At 33.7% G+C, this 23,040-nt stretch overlaps 1 protein-coding gene across 1 annotated transcript in view; it reads left to right on the top strand.

Moving 5' to 3' along the window:
• The first annotated feature begins 7,919 nt into the window (after positions 1 to 7,919).
• Positions 7,920 to 23,040, top strand: part of LOC143912367 (roundabout homolog 2-like) — a 139,221-nt gene continuing 124,100 nt past the window's right edge. The window contains exons 1-8 of the mRNA XM_077431648.1: positions 7,920 to 7,933; positions 7,987 to 8,068; positions 8,110 to 8,162; positions 9,665 to 9,821; positions 12,427 to 12,448; positions 12,546 to 12,668; positions 12,899 to 13,100; positions 19,993 to 20,096. Of these exons, the coding sequence (XP_077287774.1) occupies positions 7,920 to 7,933; positions 7,987 to 8,068; positions 8,110 to 8,162; positions 9,665 to 9,821; positions 12,427 to 12,448; positions 12,546 to 12,668; positions 12,899 to 13,100; positions 19,993 to 20,096 (757 nt within the window). The remainder of the gene's footprint in view (positions 7,934 to 7,986; positions 8,069 to 8,109; positions 8,163 to 9,664; positions 9,822 to 12,426; positions 12,449 to 12,545; positions 12,669 to 12,898; positions 13,101 to 19,992; positions 20,097 to 23,040) is intronic.

The raw sequence follows: 23,040 nt of genomic DNA, 5'->3' as shown, positions 1-23,040 counted from the left end.
ATTTAAATTTAAAAAGGCTGAAGCTGAAGTTTTTCAATTCGAATTTTTTCCCCCTTTGATACTGGAGCGCTTCTTTCAAGGAGCTGTCGAAACGGATAGAAGAATAATTATGCTAAGTTTATAAATGTATCTGCATTATTCAGTCCGAAAGCAATGCTAATAACCAAATCATAACATAACAAATAATACTAATAACCAAATCCGAAACCAATACTAAAGACAAATCTCATGTGTCATATATACATATGTATGTATGTTGTTTAAAATACATACATATATGTACATTTAATATGGTATTATTATTTTTTAATCACGTTAATCTAATCTTGTTCTTATTAATTAGATCATATTAGTTTCATTTTATTATAAAAGTAAATACGATTAATGTACATATTTTTATGATAGCATTTCGAGTATATTACGAAACTCGTGGCTCTACAATATTTTAAGGCTCTATTCGATTGCACATGCGAGTCTAGATATAACTCGATTTTTTCAAGATTTTATTGCCTCAGTGATGTTCAATCTTCAAAGGGGCGCGCCTCACTACTGTATTGCGTCAATCGTTTAACGCACGAGAAATAAAAAAGCGACAAAGTTTATAGTAATCGTTAAAAAAAAAATGCGCAGCCTTTGTTTGAAAGCGTGCTTTATATGTACCTATATACATATATGTATGTAAAAGCCCACGTGTGCATATTATAGTAAAATTTTATAGCGAAAGCACAAAAGTGGTGGCACTCTGTGCGACAGATAAAATTGCATTCAGAATTTATCCATTCAATATTAAGCGTGCGTGGGTTAATTTCAGTGTAGAATTTGTCGCCTTTGAAGAACTGAAGCGTTAACTTCCAAATCAAATCGGAGATGCAGGCTGTCCGAATTAATGAAGATCGATTATAATTACCGTCACGCTGTAACTGGATCCTTTCTGGGGAAAATTTTCCACACTAGAAGACCCAGGGTCAAATCAATGTCAGATCCCAAATCCAGATTACGCACCTAGCGGTATTAATCACGAGCTATGCAAGTGTGTCCAACAAAAGAACAATAGCCCTTTGAGAGAGTGTTCTCTCTTTTTTTACTTCACATCTTTTGTTATTCGGTAATTTTTTCTTCTTAAGCTCGATATGAACCTGAGAAGAAAAAAAGTGAGGAATATGTGTCACAACACCAACGACAACGCAGAGTTTCACAAATTGTTGGGTCTGTGTCGCAACAACAATAGATCACGGCGAAAACAAACAATGGGGGACGAGAAGAGGACAAAAGGACCCCCGGAACATATTAATATTCAGTGCCACACCATAAACACAATACTACCCGAAAGATATATGAATAATGAAAGATGTTGTTGTGTTGTTGTCGGTGTTAAAAAAATGCAGTAGCCGCCCAGCTTTGAAGATGTGGTGCGTTACGAATGCGCCTCGTTTCTAACCCTTTCGTGCATTTGCTTACAAAGGAGACCCTCCCCCTCCACTTTCGGTGTTTTTCGTTAAATACGGCTTTAATTAAAAAGCGTAATCGTGAATCTTAAAGCCCCTTCCCCCTGTTTGCCATCCTCTTAACCCCCCTTTCCTGGGCCCGTTGTTCCGGAATGTGAAGGTAATTTTTTCGAAAGTTTACCCTTATCTCGTTTTCAGCCCAAACGGAACTACCAGGCAGTTAGCAGCTTTATTTATGCACATTTACTGAAAAGTTTTAACGTGCGTAGTTTTTGCCTAGTTGTATTTATTGCTGTTCGAGAAACTCCGTTTTTTTTTTAGAATGCTTTGTTTATGTGTGTATACCATCAGTCGTTTAATAGTACCTATGTATGGATATACGTATTGAATTTTACTATTTTCAGGAGTGTTTTTGTCATTGCTGTACGTTGGTCGAAAATCATATAATTAATATTGTAATATTTAATTTAATAACTTTCATTGCAATTTCAATTTATTTAGATATTTTAAATTTTGAAACGAATTTGTTAAATATGAATAACGTGCAGATCTGGGTATTTTCAAAGATATATACATATTTTAAATAATCCGCTGAGATTTCACTAACCGGTACTAGTATATCATTAAGAAATGATGCATTATTAGCATTTCATTACAAATGTCTGTAGAGATAAATGTGACTGTCTGTGAACGTCTATAATATTTAAATAAATGAGCCTTTTAGACAAATTGAATGCTAAATTACTAAACCTGAATTGCACTTATCGTAAATGCACTTGTTGGGACTCCTTTCTAAAGAATACTTTTTACTTGTGCTAACACTAACACATAACGTATCTAAAATCATTTTGAATTTATTTTTGATTCATGAAAAGTGTACAATTAAAATTAAAATATGTATGATTTATCATTGTGTCTTATTAATTTATTCAATGTTATCTAAATTGTAATTGAATTGATCCGTATAATTATATTAGTACTATTTCGATTGAGTGAAGATTTGAGTACGATATGCAAATGAATACAAATTGCGAACGGTCGCATTCAAATATGTATGTGTGCATTGCAGAAAAAATACAACTTTAATTAAATCGTTATTCAAATTAAAATTTCAATCTATCGACTATGTCTGTGGTGAAAGTTCATTGTGCATGTACGATATATGTACGTAATTCGTTCGGCAAAAACAAAAAGTTAATTAATATTGACTCCATAAATACACAATTTCGATCGCAATCGCAACTGGTAAATCGGCTTACAATTATTATTATATTTATATCGTTGCGAACTATTTTTTTTTCGTTCTCTCTTTTTTACTATTGACAGTTTTCGTTTCGCACGTTATCTAAAGTGAAAGTTGACGTTATCTAAAAAGCATATTGACACTTGCGAGACGGCAAAGGTGAACTTGTCCGCAAATCTGATGTACCGTAACGACCCATCGCTACGGTGGAAAATTGCTGGAAAAATGTCGTTGACTATTTGACGACTTTTCTCACAATACATTTTCTCCTTTTAACGGTGTATATGTAGTTATAATATGTGCTTTAAACTGTCGACTTTCACACCGTTCATAAAATATATGATGGATTTTCAAATAAATGTATACTACATTTGTACAATAGTTTTCACTCTTCATATTCATTTTACAGTAAATTTTGAATATGATCAACACAAGTAATTTTATAAAATCGGCATCCAATGTGATCAATGCTGTCATGTATCAAAATCCTGCTGGTTTAAATTTCATCTTGTGAAGATTTCGACTAGTCCAAATCCTGAATACTATACATATTGGCGAATACTTCAAATCATCATCAATTACAGCAATTCACCATCCACTGCTGGATGAAGGCCACTATAACATGCCTCCAATCTTCTCTATTCTGCGCAAATTATCCGTCCCACTGTACACCTTTTTCTAATTTCATCAAATTATCTTCTTGATTTTTCTCTGGTACCATTATAGCACTTCTTTTGTCCACCTGTCATCCATTCTAGCTATGTAACCCGCCTATTGTCATTGTAATCTCTTCATTGTTCAGTTTAAATTAATGATAAATAGTTCAGTTTAAAATATCGTTACTTCTTGATTTTGATGTTTTCGAACTTATTTATGTACATGAACGCGAAGTAGTTATTACCAGTTTTATTTACAAATCTTATCTTAGCCAGCAGTATGGCTCAGTGATTACGTTTATGTTTAGCACCAAGAGATTATTGGGTTCGATCCCGGGCTAATCTTTAATACTGCTGGTTATACTTGGATAATTGTGATTCCAAGTCGATTGTTTCTTATCAGAGTTTGAAAATTTTATCTGATCGTTGATGAAACGGTTCCTCATAATTGGCAAAAAAAAAATCATCCTACCTGCTGTCACAAATCTTCTGTATTTATTAATGTATGTACAAGTCTAAATTCAAAGATGTCTCAATGGATTAATTAATTAATTGTTTATTTCGTGGTCTTCATCTTCTCGAAATACAGTGATTAATGTAATAAAAAGTGTACACTGTTTGTAATTAATTGTCTAAAAAAGCGCATTGGGGTCTTCATGTCGAGCCTTCCTGGTATATATAAAATAAATAAAAAATGTAATATATGCAAAATAAAATAAAATATTTGTAAAACTGAAACGGTGTATGTAATTCGTTTCTGATTGGCTGTCGTCACATTCGTTTTTGATTGGCTGCATTGGTCAAATACGTTTGTGATTGGTCGGTCGTTAAATTATTTATTTTTCGAATCAAATATGTATATACATATGTAAATTTAAGATTTTTTTCATGGTTTTCATTTCATTTCCATTTACCGAGCGAAGCCGGGTAGCACCACTAGTATCGCATAAATCTTCCATTCAAAATTTAATTGCTTTTCCTATTGTCACTAACAAAATTAATCTATTATAGAAAATCAGTGCATTATCATTGCCCTGTGTTGTTAATATATTATAATACTATGTAAAACTGTAATGATAATAACTTTACCTTTAGTTGGGATATACACTTAGACTTTTAGTCTAATTATGACATTGAATGTGGTTCCAATTCGAACTTTGACTCTGGTTATGAGTTGATTCCGATTTTATTTACATCTCTACGCTTCGATTTTAGACTTTGTGCGACCTTGACTCCGACCCCCATTCGGCAATACTCTTTTCACAAAATTGACTTTGACTCCGGCCATGATTCTATGTGACTATACTTCAACTCAAATATGTACTCAAAATTCACTACGCACATACTTTCAATTCTACAACCCTTACATTAACAGCATGAAGGCGGAGAGTCAACAAATAGACACGAGTTGAATTACACTTGTCAACTTATAAGACTATACAAAGGTTTAATAAAGAACATAAATATGTACGAGCGATCGAATAGATTTCGCATACCTACATACCTACATACAATACAAGTCTCGAATAGTTACCTTGCTTGTCTTCCGATCGAATTAACGACGGTCCCGCATTAAAGGGGTTAAAGCGATCGATCACGCGTTTGTGTGTGGTTGGCGCTCGGCCGCCAGATTAACGGCGACGTTTCGCCGCTATAACGACCGACCGGTCGGCGCCTGCGGACGCCATTTTGACGGACGGACGGACGGACAGGTGGGCGAACTGGACCGAGAAAGCCTCCGTCTGTGACTCACCTTCGCGTTTTATGCAAATGCGAGAGTCGCCGCTCTCGCAGATTTATTCATGCAATTATTAAAGTTTTAGATGCGAGGCACGCGAGCTTTGCCGGAACACTCGCGAAATTTCATCGCTCTCCAACCCCCGTAGTTTTATTACTATCTAATTAAAATTGTTTTTATCGTCTATTTACATATGTGCATTTCTAACAAGCACTACTATTTTTAGTTATTGTATGTTATACCTTTTATTTAGAATCTCATGCTACGTATTTTAAAATTTTATACCCAGCTTCGCTCAGTATTTGTAATATAAACAGCTAAAACACGGCGAATCTAATGGTAAATATTCATTTGTTTTTTTTATTAAATTTATTTGAATCGAAAAAAAAAATCGAATCGTCGTCATATTCCCAACCAACAATACTTACATACATACAAAGTCTCTTTCAAAATTATATATTAGATACACAGTATGAACGTATTCAACGTTACACATATTTATTTTTGTTTTTATTGGACATTGAAACAATGCTTCACCTGTATGGAATAACGCCTCGAATACTAATCTTTCCAAGCTCCAAGCAATACAAAATAAATCCCTAAAAATAATTTATAATACATCCATATATACTAACTTGAAAAAACTGCATGCCGTATATAATATTCCGTTTGTTACAAACATTACTAACAAACTAACCAGTAGATTCTATGACAGAATCACTAATAACCATACTAACGCACTTGTGAGTGTCGGTGATTACAACAAAATGTTTATACCCTTCAGGTATAAACACAGATTATATAAACACAATCTGCTTTAAGTCATCGAATTTAGAGAGTCTTTAATTAATATTATGTATTAGATGTATTATGAACATTTATAAGGATTTTAAGTAGGTTTTTGAGCTCTTTTTCCTATTATGCTGTAGATTAACATTAGAATAATATAATACTATGATTACTAACCAAATTAAATTAAATTGTAAAATAGAAAATGATCAGTAGCTATTAAAATAAATATAAGATGTATTGTGAACATAATTTCGTAATAATAAAAAGCATTTAAAAATAAAAAAAATTGGACACTGAACGCCTGAATGCTGCATAGGGTCGAGTGCACTCAAATACGTATGAAACGCTGTATGCTTGACAAAACGAGGAGAGTTAGAAAATGAAATGCATGGGTTAGAAGTACAGTAAAGAAATTGAAACGGTAATGGGCGGGTCACGCAGTTAGAGGAATTTTATAAAATATGTGGAATGAGATTTATTTATATTTGACTAGTGTTTTTACCCGGCTTCGCTCGGTATTTGTAATATAAACCGCTTAAACCGCTCTCTAGAGAGCAAAAAAGGTTAACAATAGAAATTGACAATAGTGAACCCATTTAGCGCACTGAGGCGCCGAGTTCTGGTCATGAGTAGTCTTCGGTGGTGGAGTTTTCATTTCCCAAGAAAAAGAGCTAACTATTGTCGATTACTATTGTCTCACAACGCTAAAGAGCAAAAAAAGGTTGACTATGGAAATTGACAATACTGAACCCATTTTTTTGGGCAAAAGCATCCTGACTGCCTTTCCTTAGTCATGAGAAATATTTGCAGAACGGAAATAATAATGAGATGAATTTAATGTTGTTATATGACTTAGCGAAATGCTTTGAATACATATTCACTATGTAGATATTTGAGCATTTGAAATATTTTATATTTTGCATTTGAGTTTCAATGTTTGCAAAAAAAATAATAAAAATAGACAACTAGTCAAGCTGACAGTAAAGTAAAAATACCACGCGTTTTTGAGCCTTTATTTGTGTGAATTTCATCCTGCCACAGATTATTTTCGTTTTCAAAGTATGCGCATGCATAGAGAGTGAAATATTTGTATAGCTTGTTGCACCGCATTGTTGTCATACGGAATGTATAAAATGTATGTCTCATTGTTTACTACCGAAATGTACAGCTTACTCACATAATATTAAGACTCACACGCATATAAAAGCCGAGCATTTTTTGCCGGAATCAGCTATTGAATATTATCATATTATATATTCCCTCGTTGGAAATCGTTCGATTCTATCGCTCTCGTTCGAACGGATTTCCATTGTGTTGCATCTGTGTAAAATGCATTTTCCATTGGACACATTTGTTGAACAAGTGACTTCACGAACCGCCGACATTTCACGCCATCCACTTGTTATTCAGCCGGCGTTGTTTCGGCTTCAGATAAACTTTAACTCGCGAGAGGGGTTGAATTTTCCTCCCAACCCCACACCCACTCACACCCCGTACAAAAGGGAAACTTCGACCGCGTTCGTAAGTAAATTTATCTACTTTCCTCGGAACGCCATAAACGCTCACATTCGATTTCCATCCCGCAGACCCTTATAATACGCCATAAATTATGTACGTTTTCAAATACAGACGTGTTTAATGCATAATTTCATCGATATTTTAACGGGCGTGTTTATAGATATTTTCGCATCAGTGTCTTGTCTAGTGCGTTTCGGTAAATAAATGTATGCTCCGTGGGTTAGGTATCCTTGTAAATCTTCGATGGCACTTTATATCGCCGTCGTAATATCCAGAAAGGAGATCATAAACTTAACTGTTAATAATACTCAGAGATCTGCCAGGTGGACGCGCACTGGCGAAAAAGCACTTTTATTTTAGAAGATAACTCACCTGTGCGCTCGGTTTCGCAGATAAAATACGCTACTTTGTATGTGTTATACGTATATTTGGTTTTATGTTGAATTAAACTTTTAATCGCATTCTATTGGAATATATTTCAATATAAATTGAAGAATCGCTTGTTTATAAATTTTGAATTAGTCATCATGAATATGATAATGTATTGTTATAGTTCTTGTAATATTTATCATTAATAAGTATAACGATTGTTAGCGAAAGAGTTGATCAAATAATAATTGTAAGATATCGTTTCCCTAAGAATGATTTAAGCTCTTTATATCAAAGTTTAAGGGGTGTAATTTTTCTAACGAAAAAATACTGTTATATGATTAATAGTCTCCGAACGGTTATCAAACGATTTTAAAAGTTTTCAAAAAGGAAACTGTTCGGTGAGAGAACTGTTTGCGCGTTTTACCCAAGGGCGAAAAACGTGTCGTGAAAAATTTTGCCGGGGAAAACTCGCCCGGGGGAAAATCGTATCCTGCGTTCCGGAAAAGCGGTGTAAGCTCATAAATTACGGCTGTGTATTAAAACGTGCACCGGCCGGCTTCCTCCACGACCGTTTCTGTACTTTTTCCTACCTTTTTTCTTTCTATTTTTTCCCTATGTGTGTGTGTGTGTGTGTGTTTTGTACGCTGAAAGATCTTCCTTTGTATATTAATTTTTTTAGAACTTTTTCTAAGCGACTGCTTATGTGTTATAATCATCTCGTTTTGCCCAGGCTTGTGCCTCTAATTAATTACCCACATTTCATATAAACTCATTACATTGTATATATTTTGATAGAATCAATTTTAATACATAAAGCTGTGGTGGTAAGAACATACCCAAAAAGTTTGGCACAGGACGTGCTCGTGGTATCCAGCTGTGACGTACCTTTACGTCATTATTAATTTGTATGATCTTATTATTTCGACAAGCTTCTCCTACATCTCTTCAAATATGCGAATCACCTTTTTCGATCACTTTTTAGTTTATGTCAATACAAGGATAAAATATCACCGAAAACACTCCAGTGGGTGAATTTGGCCAAGGATTGCGACGGTATTGATTAACGTGCTAGCGTTTATTTGTATGTGCAAAACTATATAAAAAAAAAACACGGTCACATACCACTCTCTGTCATAAATTTTAATCAAAAGCTCTCCAGAAGAGATCAATTTGCTTTAATCAATCTGCAATAATATACAAGAAATACGAATTAGATAGAAATACGGATTTTGTATATACATATGTATTCATTCATTTATTCAAAGCGTAATATATTTTCAATATATTATTTACATAAACAATTTTCAAACAAATTATGCATTTATGGTTTTCTGAAAGTATAATTTGTGTTACATATGTACATTGTATATGTAAGTTTCTGACTACACATATGCACATATGTACCTATAATATATTTCAATTTAAAAATATTTTATATCAAAATCTATTATTTTTGTTTATAATTTAGTTCATTTCTTAAAAAACATAAATAATAAATTAGTTGTTTTACCCGGCTTCGCTCAGTATTTGTAATATAAACAGCTTAAATATGGCGAATCAATAGTAAATATTCATTTGTTTTTTTATTAAATTTATTTGAATTGAAAAAAATATATATCGAATAGAAACCATATCGAATCTTTGTCATAGAAATTTTGATTTGCTTTCGACGATACCAACGACCCTTACATACTCAGATACATCTAAGACGAAATTACATATTAGATATTCGCAAATCATTTATTAAAGGACTCGCGTCCTAATTCTTTCATTTTCGTTCATTTTTTCCCCTTTTTGTATTGGAGATATTACATTTCTGGGTATATATTTTATTAAATGCGACCTAATGGAACTCATAACCAGAACACGTTCGAGGCAAAATACTCAATTTTCGTAATAGAAGCCCGAAAGAGGATTCTGGCCAGGCAAAAAAAAAATCAGGGGAAGTGTCGGAAGGCGGACGGCACAGGCGGAAAGATGAAGATGGAAAGGGAGAAGAGGAAAGGAGGGGGGGAGGAGGGGTAGGCATGGTTGAAAACGAAGTCGTATCTCATTCGGTCTGAAGATGTAAGACGGTGGAGTTGGCCCGGGTTCTTTATGCATCGTCATCTCAATAGGAGAATTTATATTATTTATTTTGCCGCGGCCATATTTCACGCGGTCTCATCCCCCCACGGATACGCGGCCACACGTGACCAGACTCCATGGAACTTATTTTCACTTGAAAAATTCCCCCTTCCCGTCGCCTCCCCGAGCAGCCGTGCTTTCCAGATCTGGTCTGATCCCGGGGGCTTTCTGCGAGGCTTTCGTGCGGAGCTTTCTCGCCTGCGGAGCGCACGCACCTCTCCTATCTAGGAAACGCTGCAGCTTTATTCAACCCTTTCGCGGATTTTCGATCGATATTTTAGACCTATTTTTAGAAACTCAACTTGAATTAATGATTTATAGATGTTGGAAAGAGTTAGGTTCTACTCAAATTTTTCTACAGATGCTTCATACAAAATTTACAACATACATATGTACATATGTATGTAGATATTTATATACTATACAAATATACAAAAATGTATGTAACTATTTGTCCATTCTTTCCTTTATTCTTCCAGAATTCAGTAGATATAAAAACTATGTGTATTACATCAATTTTTAAATATGTATATAAATATAATATGTATACGTATATGTACATACATATGTACATAGATAGCAAATTTGTTTTATACGGTGGGTATGCTATGAGTAAAAAATAAAATAAAAATTCCCATGAAAATTAAAAAACCGCGAGAATGGTGATAATTGGAATAAATAATTGATTTATAAGCTTTTTATTAGATTCACTCTGTTAGTTCAGTGATACTCCTGGCTTTTCACAGTTTTCACTTTTCAGGTCGTTTTGATATCTTACCAACATAGAGGGTTAGCTAACGTTGAAGTACATTATAAGTACATACATAAGTACATGTCTCCGACATGGATCTAGAGAAATTTAACTATCGGAAGTCAGATTGAGGCGATGACAGCTTGCTATCCAAACACGTCTTTCTACCACCCGTTCAAAACTCACACGCTAAACAGTTGAGCAGTTATAAATAGTCACCGGAGCCTGAGGGGGCCGTGTATTGTTCAAAGGTTGTAAATGCATTGTTAAAGCTTTGCCGAACAATGGATAGCACTGTGACTATCCTACCTCTAGTTATAACAGTTATTTTTTTCACTCTTATTTACTCTCGTCTCATATTTTATTTATTTATTACGATTTTTCACTATAGATAAATTATAAAAATATAAACATAATGTTACAAGCTTTTATGTACACTTTCTCATGTATGTACATACATACATTCGTTTTCAATCCACTAATTACACTGTTCACCACGAAAAATGGTTCAGAGACGAGATATGACTTTTCTTAGAGATCTATGCCCAGTAAACACGAATCTGGTAATAAAAAATGTTGATTGGCTCGAGATTTGGAGATATACATACAAATGTGTTTTTTAAATCACACGATTTTTCTATATTTTGGTGTTGTTCGGTCGATGTCTAAAAATCTGTCAATTTCCTGTTCAAAATGAATATTGGAATCTATAGTCAGGTATTTTATCTTTCATTTGTAGTACTTTTCAGCTTTCAAATCTCTCTAAGTAGTCGTCCAGTTCAAATCAAAAGTCAAAAGTACGTATTTTCACTTGGGATTTTTCCCCACTGTTAATACTATTTTATATTGAGTATTTTCTGTTGAAACATGTTTATTGGGATAGTGATCTAGCCACATTATTTTTTGTTTTCGTTTAAAAGGGTTAATTGGAAGTGTGCTGAATTTTAAATCGGTAAAATTGCGAGTTAACATCTCGTACAATTATTTACTCGTATTAACACGAATCTGAATTGAACTAATAGGGATAATAAATTAAATTGTCTTTATATGAGAATTAAATAAAATTCCACTTAGAAAAATCATATTTCGACTATTCTTCAAAAATTCTATTGATAACTGGCTTACCTCGATAAAATAAACGAATTTTTGTTATTAATCCACAAGAATTATCGAAATATGATTTTTCTAAGTGGAATTTTATTTAATTCTAATATAAAGACAATTTAATATATTATGTATGTGGATATAATTGATTTCATTGCACTTTGATTATTTCTTTTTATATTTAGTCCGACGATGCGGACACAGATGGGCGCACTTAGTACAAAATGCATTTAATGGATGCCATTTATTAATAATGTACGAGTCGTAAAACAGCTCTTCTCTCTTGTCTCGGATAAATATACATACATATATGTATGTATGTAATACAAACCATCACTAAACTGAAGCATTACGTAACTCATATAAAACACTTACGTGTTTAATATTAAATCCTACCCCATTTTAAGTATATTTATACAACATTATCGAAGTTGAACGATGTCAAATACTCTTTTGAGAAGTCCATTAAAATAATTAACTTTTCCGGACTAAGCTTTTAAGTGCTGCATTATTGAATTTCTGCCGTTGTTCTACGTCGAAGTTTTCCGACTAGTTTTTTTATAGCGTGAAAAGCTCTCCAAAGAAGAATGAATAATTGAATAAGTTACAGCAATATGATATCTCGGAAGCAATGAAAATTATATGATAAAGGTATATGAAATGTACCTTATTAGATTTAGAATTTGACTAATAAGTCTGAATGTAATACGTACATACATATTATACGTAAGAGTCCAATTTCGCCTCAGATCGCACAGACTTTTTCGCGTTTTTTTTCTTCGTTATCTCCGTTTTATAGACCATTGTTTTACACGATACCATTGCCGTTTCCGTTACCGACCGACCGGAAGACCGGTTTTTTTCGCGCTGTCGCGTTTTCGCGATTTTTTAAAAGCTTTCGCATTAGTATTCCGACTGGAGGGTGTGCACAATTTACGACCATAACAAACGTGGATTACGTCTAATTCAATTTACCGCATAATTTATTACATAGGCGGTTCCGTAAATTAGGTCGAACTTAAAACTGAGATAGCTCGATTTAATTACACGTTTTTTCTCTCCATTTCCAATCCCCGAACAGGTTCCTCGAGGCAAATTAAATTATGGCTAATTTCTTTGTACTAATTCGTTGTTTTTTGTTTTTCTTTTCAGGACAATACAGATCTCCGAGGATAACTGAACACCCGTCGGATATCGTCGTGGCTAAAAACGAACCGGTGACCCTTAATTGTAAGGCAGAGGGCAAACCGAAACCCACAATAGAATGGTTCAAAGATGGTGAATTGGTGATTACATCAGACACTGATACGAAGAGTCATCGGGTGTTGCTCGAAGGATCGTTGTTTTTCTTGAGGTGTGTAATTTTTTTCTCTTGCTTAATTTCTAGTGTGTTTACCGACATTAGTATTTGTTCTTGCGGTCTATGCTTAGATAAAAGTATTCGCTTTCGAAGCTTTTTTTTTTGCGTCATGTGTGTATGTACATATGTATACGTACTCTGTTTTTCCTTTTATCAAATTATCGATGGCGCCCAATGGCAGTCTGGATCTTTTTTTCTCGTATTTTTTTTTATTTCGACTTTTCCCGCTTTTCCTTTAGCGCTTGGCTTTTCCCTTTGGAAAAGTTTTTCGCTCGACTAGCAGTTAGATGGCGCAGAAAATTTATTTTATTTCAATACACTGAGGTTTCCAGCAATACATAGAGGCAACTCTTTCATGAATCGAAATGAATGTTGCTTGAACGAGGGTAAGCTTTTTAGTTTTTTTTAGTATCATCTATTCCAGAGTCGAATATCACAGATATCGATACTAAATATTAATATATTTTTTTCTAGATGCTTTCTGATTTTAGTTAAGATACCTCCAGATTTTATTTATATTAAATGTTTTTTTATGGAATTGCTTTTTGGGCCAATCTTTTTAAGTAGCCAATTCCACTTCAACTTATTCATAATCATTTTAAACCATCTTTTATATATTTGTTGTACGTCGATTCTTCTAGTCTATTTTTTGTTAATAAATATATCGGGGGAATTAGATTTTGTAAACTAAAGATAACTGCTAAACCTTTCTATCCATTAAATTGAAAATTGGAATACAACTGCTTTACAGTTGTCTTCGACCTTACACATACATTATCTAAATTTATTTAGCGAAGGTTTGTATCATTTTTTTCCATATTAAACAATTAAATATATATATTAAATTAATTATATTTTTAGGGAATTTGAAAAAAAATACGATGATGATTATGACGGCGATCGAACACATGATCAAATATTTGCGTTCACCCCACGAGTGAAACCATTTTCACGAATGTGTTCGATCGATTCCGAATCTGGGTTCCTGTTTCAGTTCCTGATCTTGATTTCTTTTTTCAGTTCCCGTTGTGGATTCCTGTTAAATTTCCGGTTTCGGATTCCTTTTTAAGTTCCGAAAATTTAATATTTCAAATTAAAAATTTAGTTCCGGAAGTTTAAATTCCTTTTTATTTCAGTATAACTCGGTGGTTGCGTTAATGCCAACCTCGATTGAAAAAAAATTATTTCAAGTATTTCTGCAGTACTGCTGGTCAGACTTGGGTATTTATGACTCCAAGTCGATCGTTGCCCATCATAGTTTGCTATTTTATCTGATTTTATTGTTTAAAAGGTTTATAATCAGTTTGCCAAAATCATCCCACCTACTAATTGTTGCCACTATTTTAATATGATTTCAAATGTATCTAATATATAATTTCGAAAGAGACTTTATATGTATGTAAGTATCATTGGTTGGTAACTTCGTAAACAAGTCAAAATTTCTATGACGATGAGTCGATTTTTTTTCGATTCAAATAAATTTCATAAAAAAACAAATGAATATTTACTATTAGATTTGTCATGTTTACGCTGTTTATATTACAAATAAAGAGTAAAGTCGGGTAAAACAACTAATCCATATTTTTTTATATTTACAAGTTTAATATCATAAGTGTTGCTTAGGGGTTATCCGCAAAGGCATCATGGCAACGTGAGTGTGAGAATTATTTTATTAATTTCGCTTCAGATCTTAGAGATGTAATATAAATGTACATATCTAAACCTTTATATAGGCTGTAGCCAAAAGCTGGAGATGGAGCTTAGCTCCAACACCTTGTTAAATAGTCTGTTTATCTTCCAAAAACAATGATAACAGCAATAATTCATTTGCACGGCGAATATTCCCACTGTCGTGGGTTATTCTTGTAACACATCGTGAAAAACGATTCTTTTTGTTGGCGGTAAGTTTTCCTCGGAAAACTCCCCCTACCCTCGAAGACATACACAGGGGGAGGGAGAGGATACGATATATAATTCATATATGTCACGTGTCTCAGGGGAATGTGCTTTGTGACAACAGATAAATTTACGACGTTATTAAGAATCCTATAACCCCCAGTATCGTAGGTATATTACAAGCCCTGGGTACAATATATTATTATGTACAATATATAGCACGTATTAATTGCGGGTTTTGACGCGTTGAAAGTTTTTACCCTGAGTGACACACATACCCCGTCTTCCAATCCAATAACACGAGGAAAATGCTCTTGGCATGTTTCGAAAGTTTCGTTCAACTTTTGCGTGAAAGTTTGATGGGGTTTCAGGCACCCGTCGAAGACGTTCGAAAAAAAAAGAATTGGAACGAGAAGGAGAAATCGCAAATAATGGCCGAAATAAATCATAGGAGCACAATGGGAGATACCAAGTATACGACTGGTCAAATTAACGGGCACTTGTCGCATTCGCGGAATTTTTTCGGGGTGAACTTTTCCGCTTCACCTTTGAGTGTGTGAAAATGTAGGTTATTGTTTCGTTCGATTTATTATATATGTATGTACTGGGATAGTGGTATCGATCGATGGTGTAATAATTTTATGTAGGTAGCGTCAGGCTGTGTATGTAGGTTGTGTACATTGTTGGTTTTTCCCTATTAACCTATTTGGCTCTGGACCAGCCGCTTTTCCGGCTGCAACCTTGGCATGCCTCCACTTTTCCAGATTATTAACGCCTACGTTTAATCAAAAGACTCTATCTAGCTGCTAGATTTTCGACCGTTACCGCTCATATAAAATATATAAAGGTTTTATTTCAGTCGTAGCAATCTTTACGGTCAGTTTTATGTACCATTTTCATGAATATAATATACAACACATATGTAACTGAATATCAAATACTTTGAATATTACATATGTTTCACATAAAACCCATATTTACATTTCGTTCTCAAGAGAATGAAGATTGTTTTATAGATCACAGTATTTTATCAATTTAAATTTTACATAGTGGACTTTGAATATTTCTAAAAGATAAAAGAAAAATTTTATTTTTGTTTCAAATAAAACAAATCTGGTTTCATACGCGTTACAATTTAGGATAACGATTTGATTTGATTTAGTAGCAGACCACAGTGAAAACCGATAAGAAACCAGTGAAAACCGAGTGAAGATTTTGATCAACTTTCATAAGATTTTTATGCAAAATAGTTCTTGAACAGATCGGCATTGACTTTATAAAGTAAAGTTGAAAACTTTTTAAAAATATTTTCAATTTAAAGTGATTGAAACTGTGCTCTCTATGAGCAATAATATAGAACTTTATATTTGGCAAAATCTTTTAGGATATTTCTTCAAAATTTGAAATGATTTGAAGTAGAACGAAGTTCTTGATTATTATTCATAAAAGCTTGTTTTCAACTTCTTCTTTATTATTGAAAATATAAATTTAACATGCCATTTAATCCATTTTTGTATACAGTTTAATAAGCTTACCATTGATACTCACTCCCATATTCGAAAGAATTTTGAAACGTTCGAGTTTAATCGGCTTTGAATAATATTATACTTTATATGATTATGATTCGTTTCAATTATAGTATATATGTAGTGCTAATTTTCACAGTAATACCCAAAATGGAAAACAGTTTAAATTCGCACTAATATAAAGTGCAAGTTAATTATCGGAACCACCGCTTGTCGAATCAGGTTTGGGTGTACATTTCGGCGGCTGGAGCCGTGGTGCTATTCAGTAAATCAGGTGGAATCGGTGGACGTTGGTTTTAATGCGGGTCCATTTAATGGCACCCCGGCCATCGGTTCACCACCGCTGCTCAGTAAGCCGCAGCTAATGACACGCCCTGCTCGAATTCAGGGGAAACTAAACGCTGGCACGCGTGCTTGATCATATTGATAGAACGTATTCAAACAGATAAATGGATTGATAATTGAATCGAAATCAATCTAAACTCTAACTAGAATCGTATTATCCGTATTTCCATTACCACATTTGTACAATTGGATGTCAATATGTGTACTCCTTATGTATTAGAATTGAAATTCAAAAAACTTTGTTTTCGAATTCTGTTTTTCAATCCTGATAAATAAATGAAATAGTAAAGAATTGTTTGTTTATAGATTTTCAAACCATTCGAATAATTCATATCAACCTTAAAGCAATCACTTGGGAATGTGCATTATTACTCACAAAATAATACAATCGGTTAAAAAAGGCAATATAAAGTTATTATTATATATTATTAGCTGAACCCGGCATGCGTTGCAATGTCACAATAACGCATGCAATTCCCGTTCCCGTTTCCGTTCTCGTTCCCGTTCCCATTTGTTGGAAAAACGCAGGCAGCGAACACATTTGAAATTATTGGGTTGCAATGACACTCATTGCCGTTTTTCCCGTTTCCATTCCCGTTTTTGGGCGATTTTTTTTCACAGTAATCTTCCCGGACATGCATACAACTAATCCTGATAATTCCATCGTAGTCGGTTTAGTGGTTTAGCAGTCTATTCGAGACACACAGCAGACAGACATTTATTTTCATATACATACAGTCACGAAAATGGAAAGTGGAACAAGGAGATTATGCGTAAAATTTCAGCTTTAAATGTTTAAAACCAACACCCAAAGTCGTTAAAATAGTAGATGATATCGTAGTGCACTATTTAAAGAAGATAAGTGTTAAAATTATATAACAGAAAGGGGGCGAGACAAGTTTTATGGCTGATTGGTTTTAACGACGGTCTGTCGATGTCGCGCAAGAATGATATTTGGGATTAAAATAACAGTTTACATGTACATTTTTCATTTTATTTCGATCATATAAACTATTTACAAATTAATAAAAAAGAAATAAATATTTGGTTGCGGCTCCTTTTGCTTTTATCACAGCTTTTATTCTACTAGGCATGGAATCTATCAAAACTCTCAGAATTTTATCGTTTATCTTTACAGCAGCGATTTAAAACTGCTGTAGAGATAAGAAGAGACCTCTCCAGTGAATTTTCGATCAAAATATGTGCCCAAATTATAAAAAATCGACTTCGAGAAGCAGGACTTTACGCTCGGAGACCTGCGAAAAAACCACTTTTAACGATAAAAATGATGCTGACTCGATTAGAATGGGCAAAAAGGCATAAAAATTGGATGTCATTGGATTGGTGACAAGTCATGTTTTCGGATGAATCCAAATTTAACCTGTTCAGCTCTGATGGATATCAATATGTTCGACGCAAAGTTGGAGAAAGATACAAACAAAATTGCACCCAGCATCCTATCAGCAATAGTGAAGCATCCTCCAAGTCAAATGGTCTGGGGATGCTTTTCTTATTCTGGAATTGGTCACATGAAGTTTGTCCAAGGATTTGTCAACGGAATAATGTATAAAAAAATTTTGGAAGAAAGTTTCATTCCATCGATGGAAAACCACCTTTCACATTTTGATGATGTTATTTTTCAAGATGACTCTGCGCTTTGTCATAGAGCTAAAATGGTAATTATCATTATTTTTTAATGCTGTTGAATGTCATTAATAAGATTTCAAGCAAAAAACTGAAGTATTTTCATGAATTTTCTGCAGGTACGGGATTATTTGCAGAAATTGGGAGTTTCCACACTAACATGGTCAGGAAATAGTCCCGATTTGAACCCGATAGAAGGCCTCTGGATGGCCATTAAGTGCCGAATTAATAAATATAACATCAAATCTGTACACTCATTAAAGAAAATAATAGAAAAAGTGTGGTACGATGAATTCTCGATTGAAATTCTGAGAGTTTTGATAGATTCCATGCCTAGTAGAATAAAAGCTGTGATAAAAGCAAAAGGAGCAGCAACCAAATATTAATTTCTTTTTTATTAATTTGTTAATAGTTTATATGACTGAAATAAAATGAAAAATGTACATTTAAACTGTTATTTTAATCCCAAATATCATTCTTGCGCGACACCGACACACTGTCGTTAAAACCAATCAGCCATAAAACTTTTCTCGCCCCCTTTCTGCAATATATTTTTAACACTCCTCTTTTTTAAATAGTGCACTATGATATTATCTACTATTTTAACGACTTTGTGTGTTGGTTTTAAACATTTAAAACTGAAATTTTACGCATAATCTCCTTGTTCCACTTTCCATTTTCGTGACTGTATATACATATATAGATATCAAGTTATTATAGAAAATTTATTCGTAGCTATGTATACTCAATACTTTTTTTAACTATTGATTTATCGAATTTTTATATTCACATTACATATCATAGATATATGTATAATATGTAATGTGAATGGAAGAGACACAATTTTTTTGTCAATACATTTTGATTAAACGATTTTCGTTCTACAAAAGATTCTTAGAGACGAATTCGATCGATTAGTTACTTGATTTATTACTCTAAATACCTTAATACTCTAAATATCTAAATCATTAGTAATAGACGTACTGTCTATTACTAATAATTTCGTAGCAAGCAATTTATCGAGCGATAAATTGCTCCTTGAACGGCCCCCTTTAAGGAAAAAAATGCACTGTATCTTAAACTGAGAAGTGTCGTTTTAGATATAAATATTTCTGGACCTAGTTTAAAAAGTGCAGTTGCCAAAACTTGACAAATTGAATCAAAGTATTATCATATTTTTAATTATTGAAATTCCCATTCAATATCTATGTCAACATAAAAATGTGACACATTATCAAGTAACAGTATAACATAGGCACTTCTTAAATTAAGGGCCAGATTGATAACCTGTTAGTAAATTGGGAAAAAGTCTAAGCTCCTTCGAAGTTTATTTATGAGTTTTTCAGAAACCTTTAAGCATTGCTGTGTTAAATTATTTAAGATTCAAGTCAAAAGTATGCATATTTATATGTATATACATTTGTTCATCAATTGATATTTCCATATTAACATTTATCTTTTTATCGATATTTCAGAGTTGTACATGGGAAAAAGGAGCAAGATGGTGGCGTGTATTGGTGCGTAGCTCAAAACGTAGCCGGAAAAGCAGTCAGCAGAAACGCCACATTAACAGTAGCAGGTAAGGTTTTATTTGCGTATTCTAAAATAGGAAAATGTTCACAATCCCTACGTTTGCCTAAATTCGCAAAATAGTACATACAGCGCGACTCGTTAGTAGGTGGATCACGTACGGCGGACGTATAGGCTTTCAGAATTAAACCTGAAAATGGAAATTGCTCGGGAGTCTATTCTGCACAACAATAGCTGCTGCACATTAACCTTATTTTTTTATAGCTGCGAAAAGACGCTCTATTTAACATCTCACGTGGCATTTAACCCATTAATGTCCGCATTCGAACTACTGGCTTCTCTCCAAACGGGCAATGTAAATCACAATCATGCAAGTTTTACACGCTCATTTGGCACACTTTTAACATTGAGAAATCGAAGTCCTGTGAGGTTTTTTTATTAGCATCAAAGAGGGTCGTTGTTCTCGGGTGCATGTGGGCTCGTAGCATCTCGTTGCATTCCCGACAGGAAACCATCGGTAAATATTTACAGTGAGATCTGTCGCATTTTTACGCTTTTGTGAGTGCCTCCCCCGCGTCTGTTTGGTTACACGATGTAAACTCGGAGGACATGTGGATCCTCACAATTCGTTATAAGCGAGTAGCTTTCTCAGAAGCGGTGTTGTATTCGATGTGGGTATGCGTTTGTGGTTAAATGCACATGTGCGCTTCGCCTCTGAATAATTACATCGTTTTGTTTGTATATAAACAAATCTTGGATAAACGGGCGTAATGAACGATCCGAAATAGTATTTATTTGATTTCTTTGGCGTTGTTGGTGTATGTATCTATGGAATCATTGCGTCGTTTGATTGACAGATTCCTTTCAACAGTTTTCAGGAAGGCGGTAGATTTAATCGATTCAGTGCTAGGGAATAGTTAGTTAATAAACGTGTATTTACGAGTCGAAAATCCATTAGAGCAATTTAATGATTTAATATAACTTGTGAAATCCACCCATAGATACATATATCATATTGATACGTCTAACATCTGACATTATACATATCCTTAAAAGCTGAGCCCTAAAATGAGATAACAAATACTGAACCATTAAAAAATGTAAGTATCATCATGAATACGAACATAGCTACCCGCACAAAACGAATTAATTAACCGTACCGCGTCGATCGTAAAAGAAATCAATTTAGACAACGCGCATATAATATACGAAAGGAGGGTGTGATAAGTTTGTCTATCCAACCACCCCTACCACAATATACTAGTTTTTAGGACAGGGGGTTAGTTTTAAAAACAACCATGACACATCTCAATACCTTAGAGACCCTCTCTCTAGGCCGCAATGAATTGATTTGTACGTAATGAATATTGAACGAACCCTCCCGGCGAAACAAAATAGCGGCTTTTGCAACCCTCCCGAGACTCCCACAGCAACCCCTCCAGGGACGTATTAGCCGCAAATGGATGTGCATTACTCTGTTAAGCCACACTGCACTTTTTTTTCAACTTTATTCCTTTTGGTTACGCCTATTAAAGTGACATTTCCTAGATGCGTAGGGGTCGATTCGACGCGTCATACGTTGCGACTTTTGATCTTTTATGTCCATTATTGAGACTTAAAAGTAAGATTATTTACATAATATTTTCGTAGGGTGGATGTTTCAATGTTTCTATTTGGAATTTGAGTTTCAAAAATATTCGTTTGAGTATTTTTTCTGTTGTATTTTTACTTTGGTTTATTCAGCGTGACCTTAATTTGTGAGGTTTGTAAATGTAAGCTCTTACGTACATATGTAATAAAAACACGGTCAGTTTTATTTCATTCGGATTTTCATATTTACTTAAAATGTAAAAGTGCACGAAAATATGCATGGCCACGTTTAAAATTGCATAGTGCCGTTGCATAGAAAGCTTTTATATATTTGTATACTTGGTCATTATAGTGCATTTTTAAAATTTCATGTGGTATAAAAAATGAACATCGTACTACATTTTTTTATAAAAAAATGTTTTCTCTGCTGTAGTGTTTTTGTTATTTTATATGTATAAGTACCTATACAGTAGTGGCTTAAAGGGTATTAAAAATATACGTCAGCAACACTATTTTATATGTGCCTGTATCATTTGTACCGAATATTTTAATTATATATTGTACCTATGTATGTATGTATGTGTATATACATGCACTAAATTGAATTTTTAATTGAGACTTTTCGGTGTTTTTTTAAGCTAAATGTATAACACATTCAGCTATGTATATTTACGCCTTGTCTATATTATCAGTGTGTAATATGAATACGATTATAACACCTGGATAAATTTGAACTGTGGCACATAATAATATAGGGGAATTAATTTATAAAGGCAATCCTATACTATCAAACGAGCTGTATACATATATATTAAGTCAATATATGTACATATGTATATTCATTGTTAGAAGTATGGATATGTACATACATATACTACATACATATGCTATTTTTTTCTCGAAAACTATGCAAACGATTTTTCCGAGAATTTCCATATTTCTAGTCCAAAAAAATATCAACCTTGGGAAAATTCATCGAGGGAATTGCACTTTTCTAAAATTCATTGAGGGAGTTTAATTTTCTGGTTAAAAAGCACCAGCAGTATAGCTCGGTTTTTAATGCTCAATGTTTAGTGTCATTGCTCACTGAGAGGCTCACTGATTCAAGCCCTGGTTTGACCTTAATTGAAAATACTTTATTTATAAGTATTAGTACATACTGCTGGTTAGATTTGAATATGTGTGACTCCAAGTCGATCGTTTCCTATCAAATTTTGCCAATTTATCTGATTCATTGCTGAAACGGTTTCTCAGCAAATTGTTAAAACTAATTTATCCACTTCATATGTCACCATTATTTGAATATAGTTTCAAATTTATAGTCTGTAAATGTATATATGTATGCCCAAGTTTAAAACCATAAATGTCGCTTAGGGGCAAAACATACAAATAGTATGGCAAAA

This window comes from Arctopsyche grandis, chromosome 5 (genome assembly GCF_051622035.1).
Source record: "Arctopsyche grandis isolate Sample6627 chromosome 5, ASM5162203v2, whole genome shotgun sequence".
Lineage (NCBI taxonomy): Eukaryota > Metazoa > Arthropoda > Insecta > Trichoptera > Hydropsychidae > Arctopsyche > Arctopsyche grandis.
This window is presented reverse-complemented; position numbering and strand designations above follow the sequence as displayed.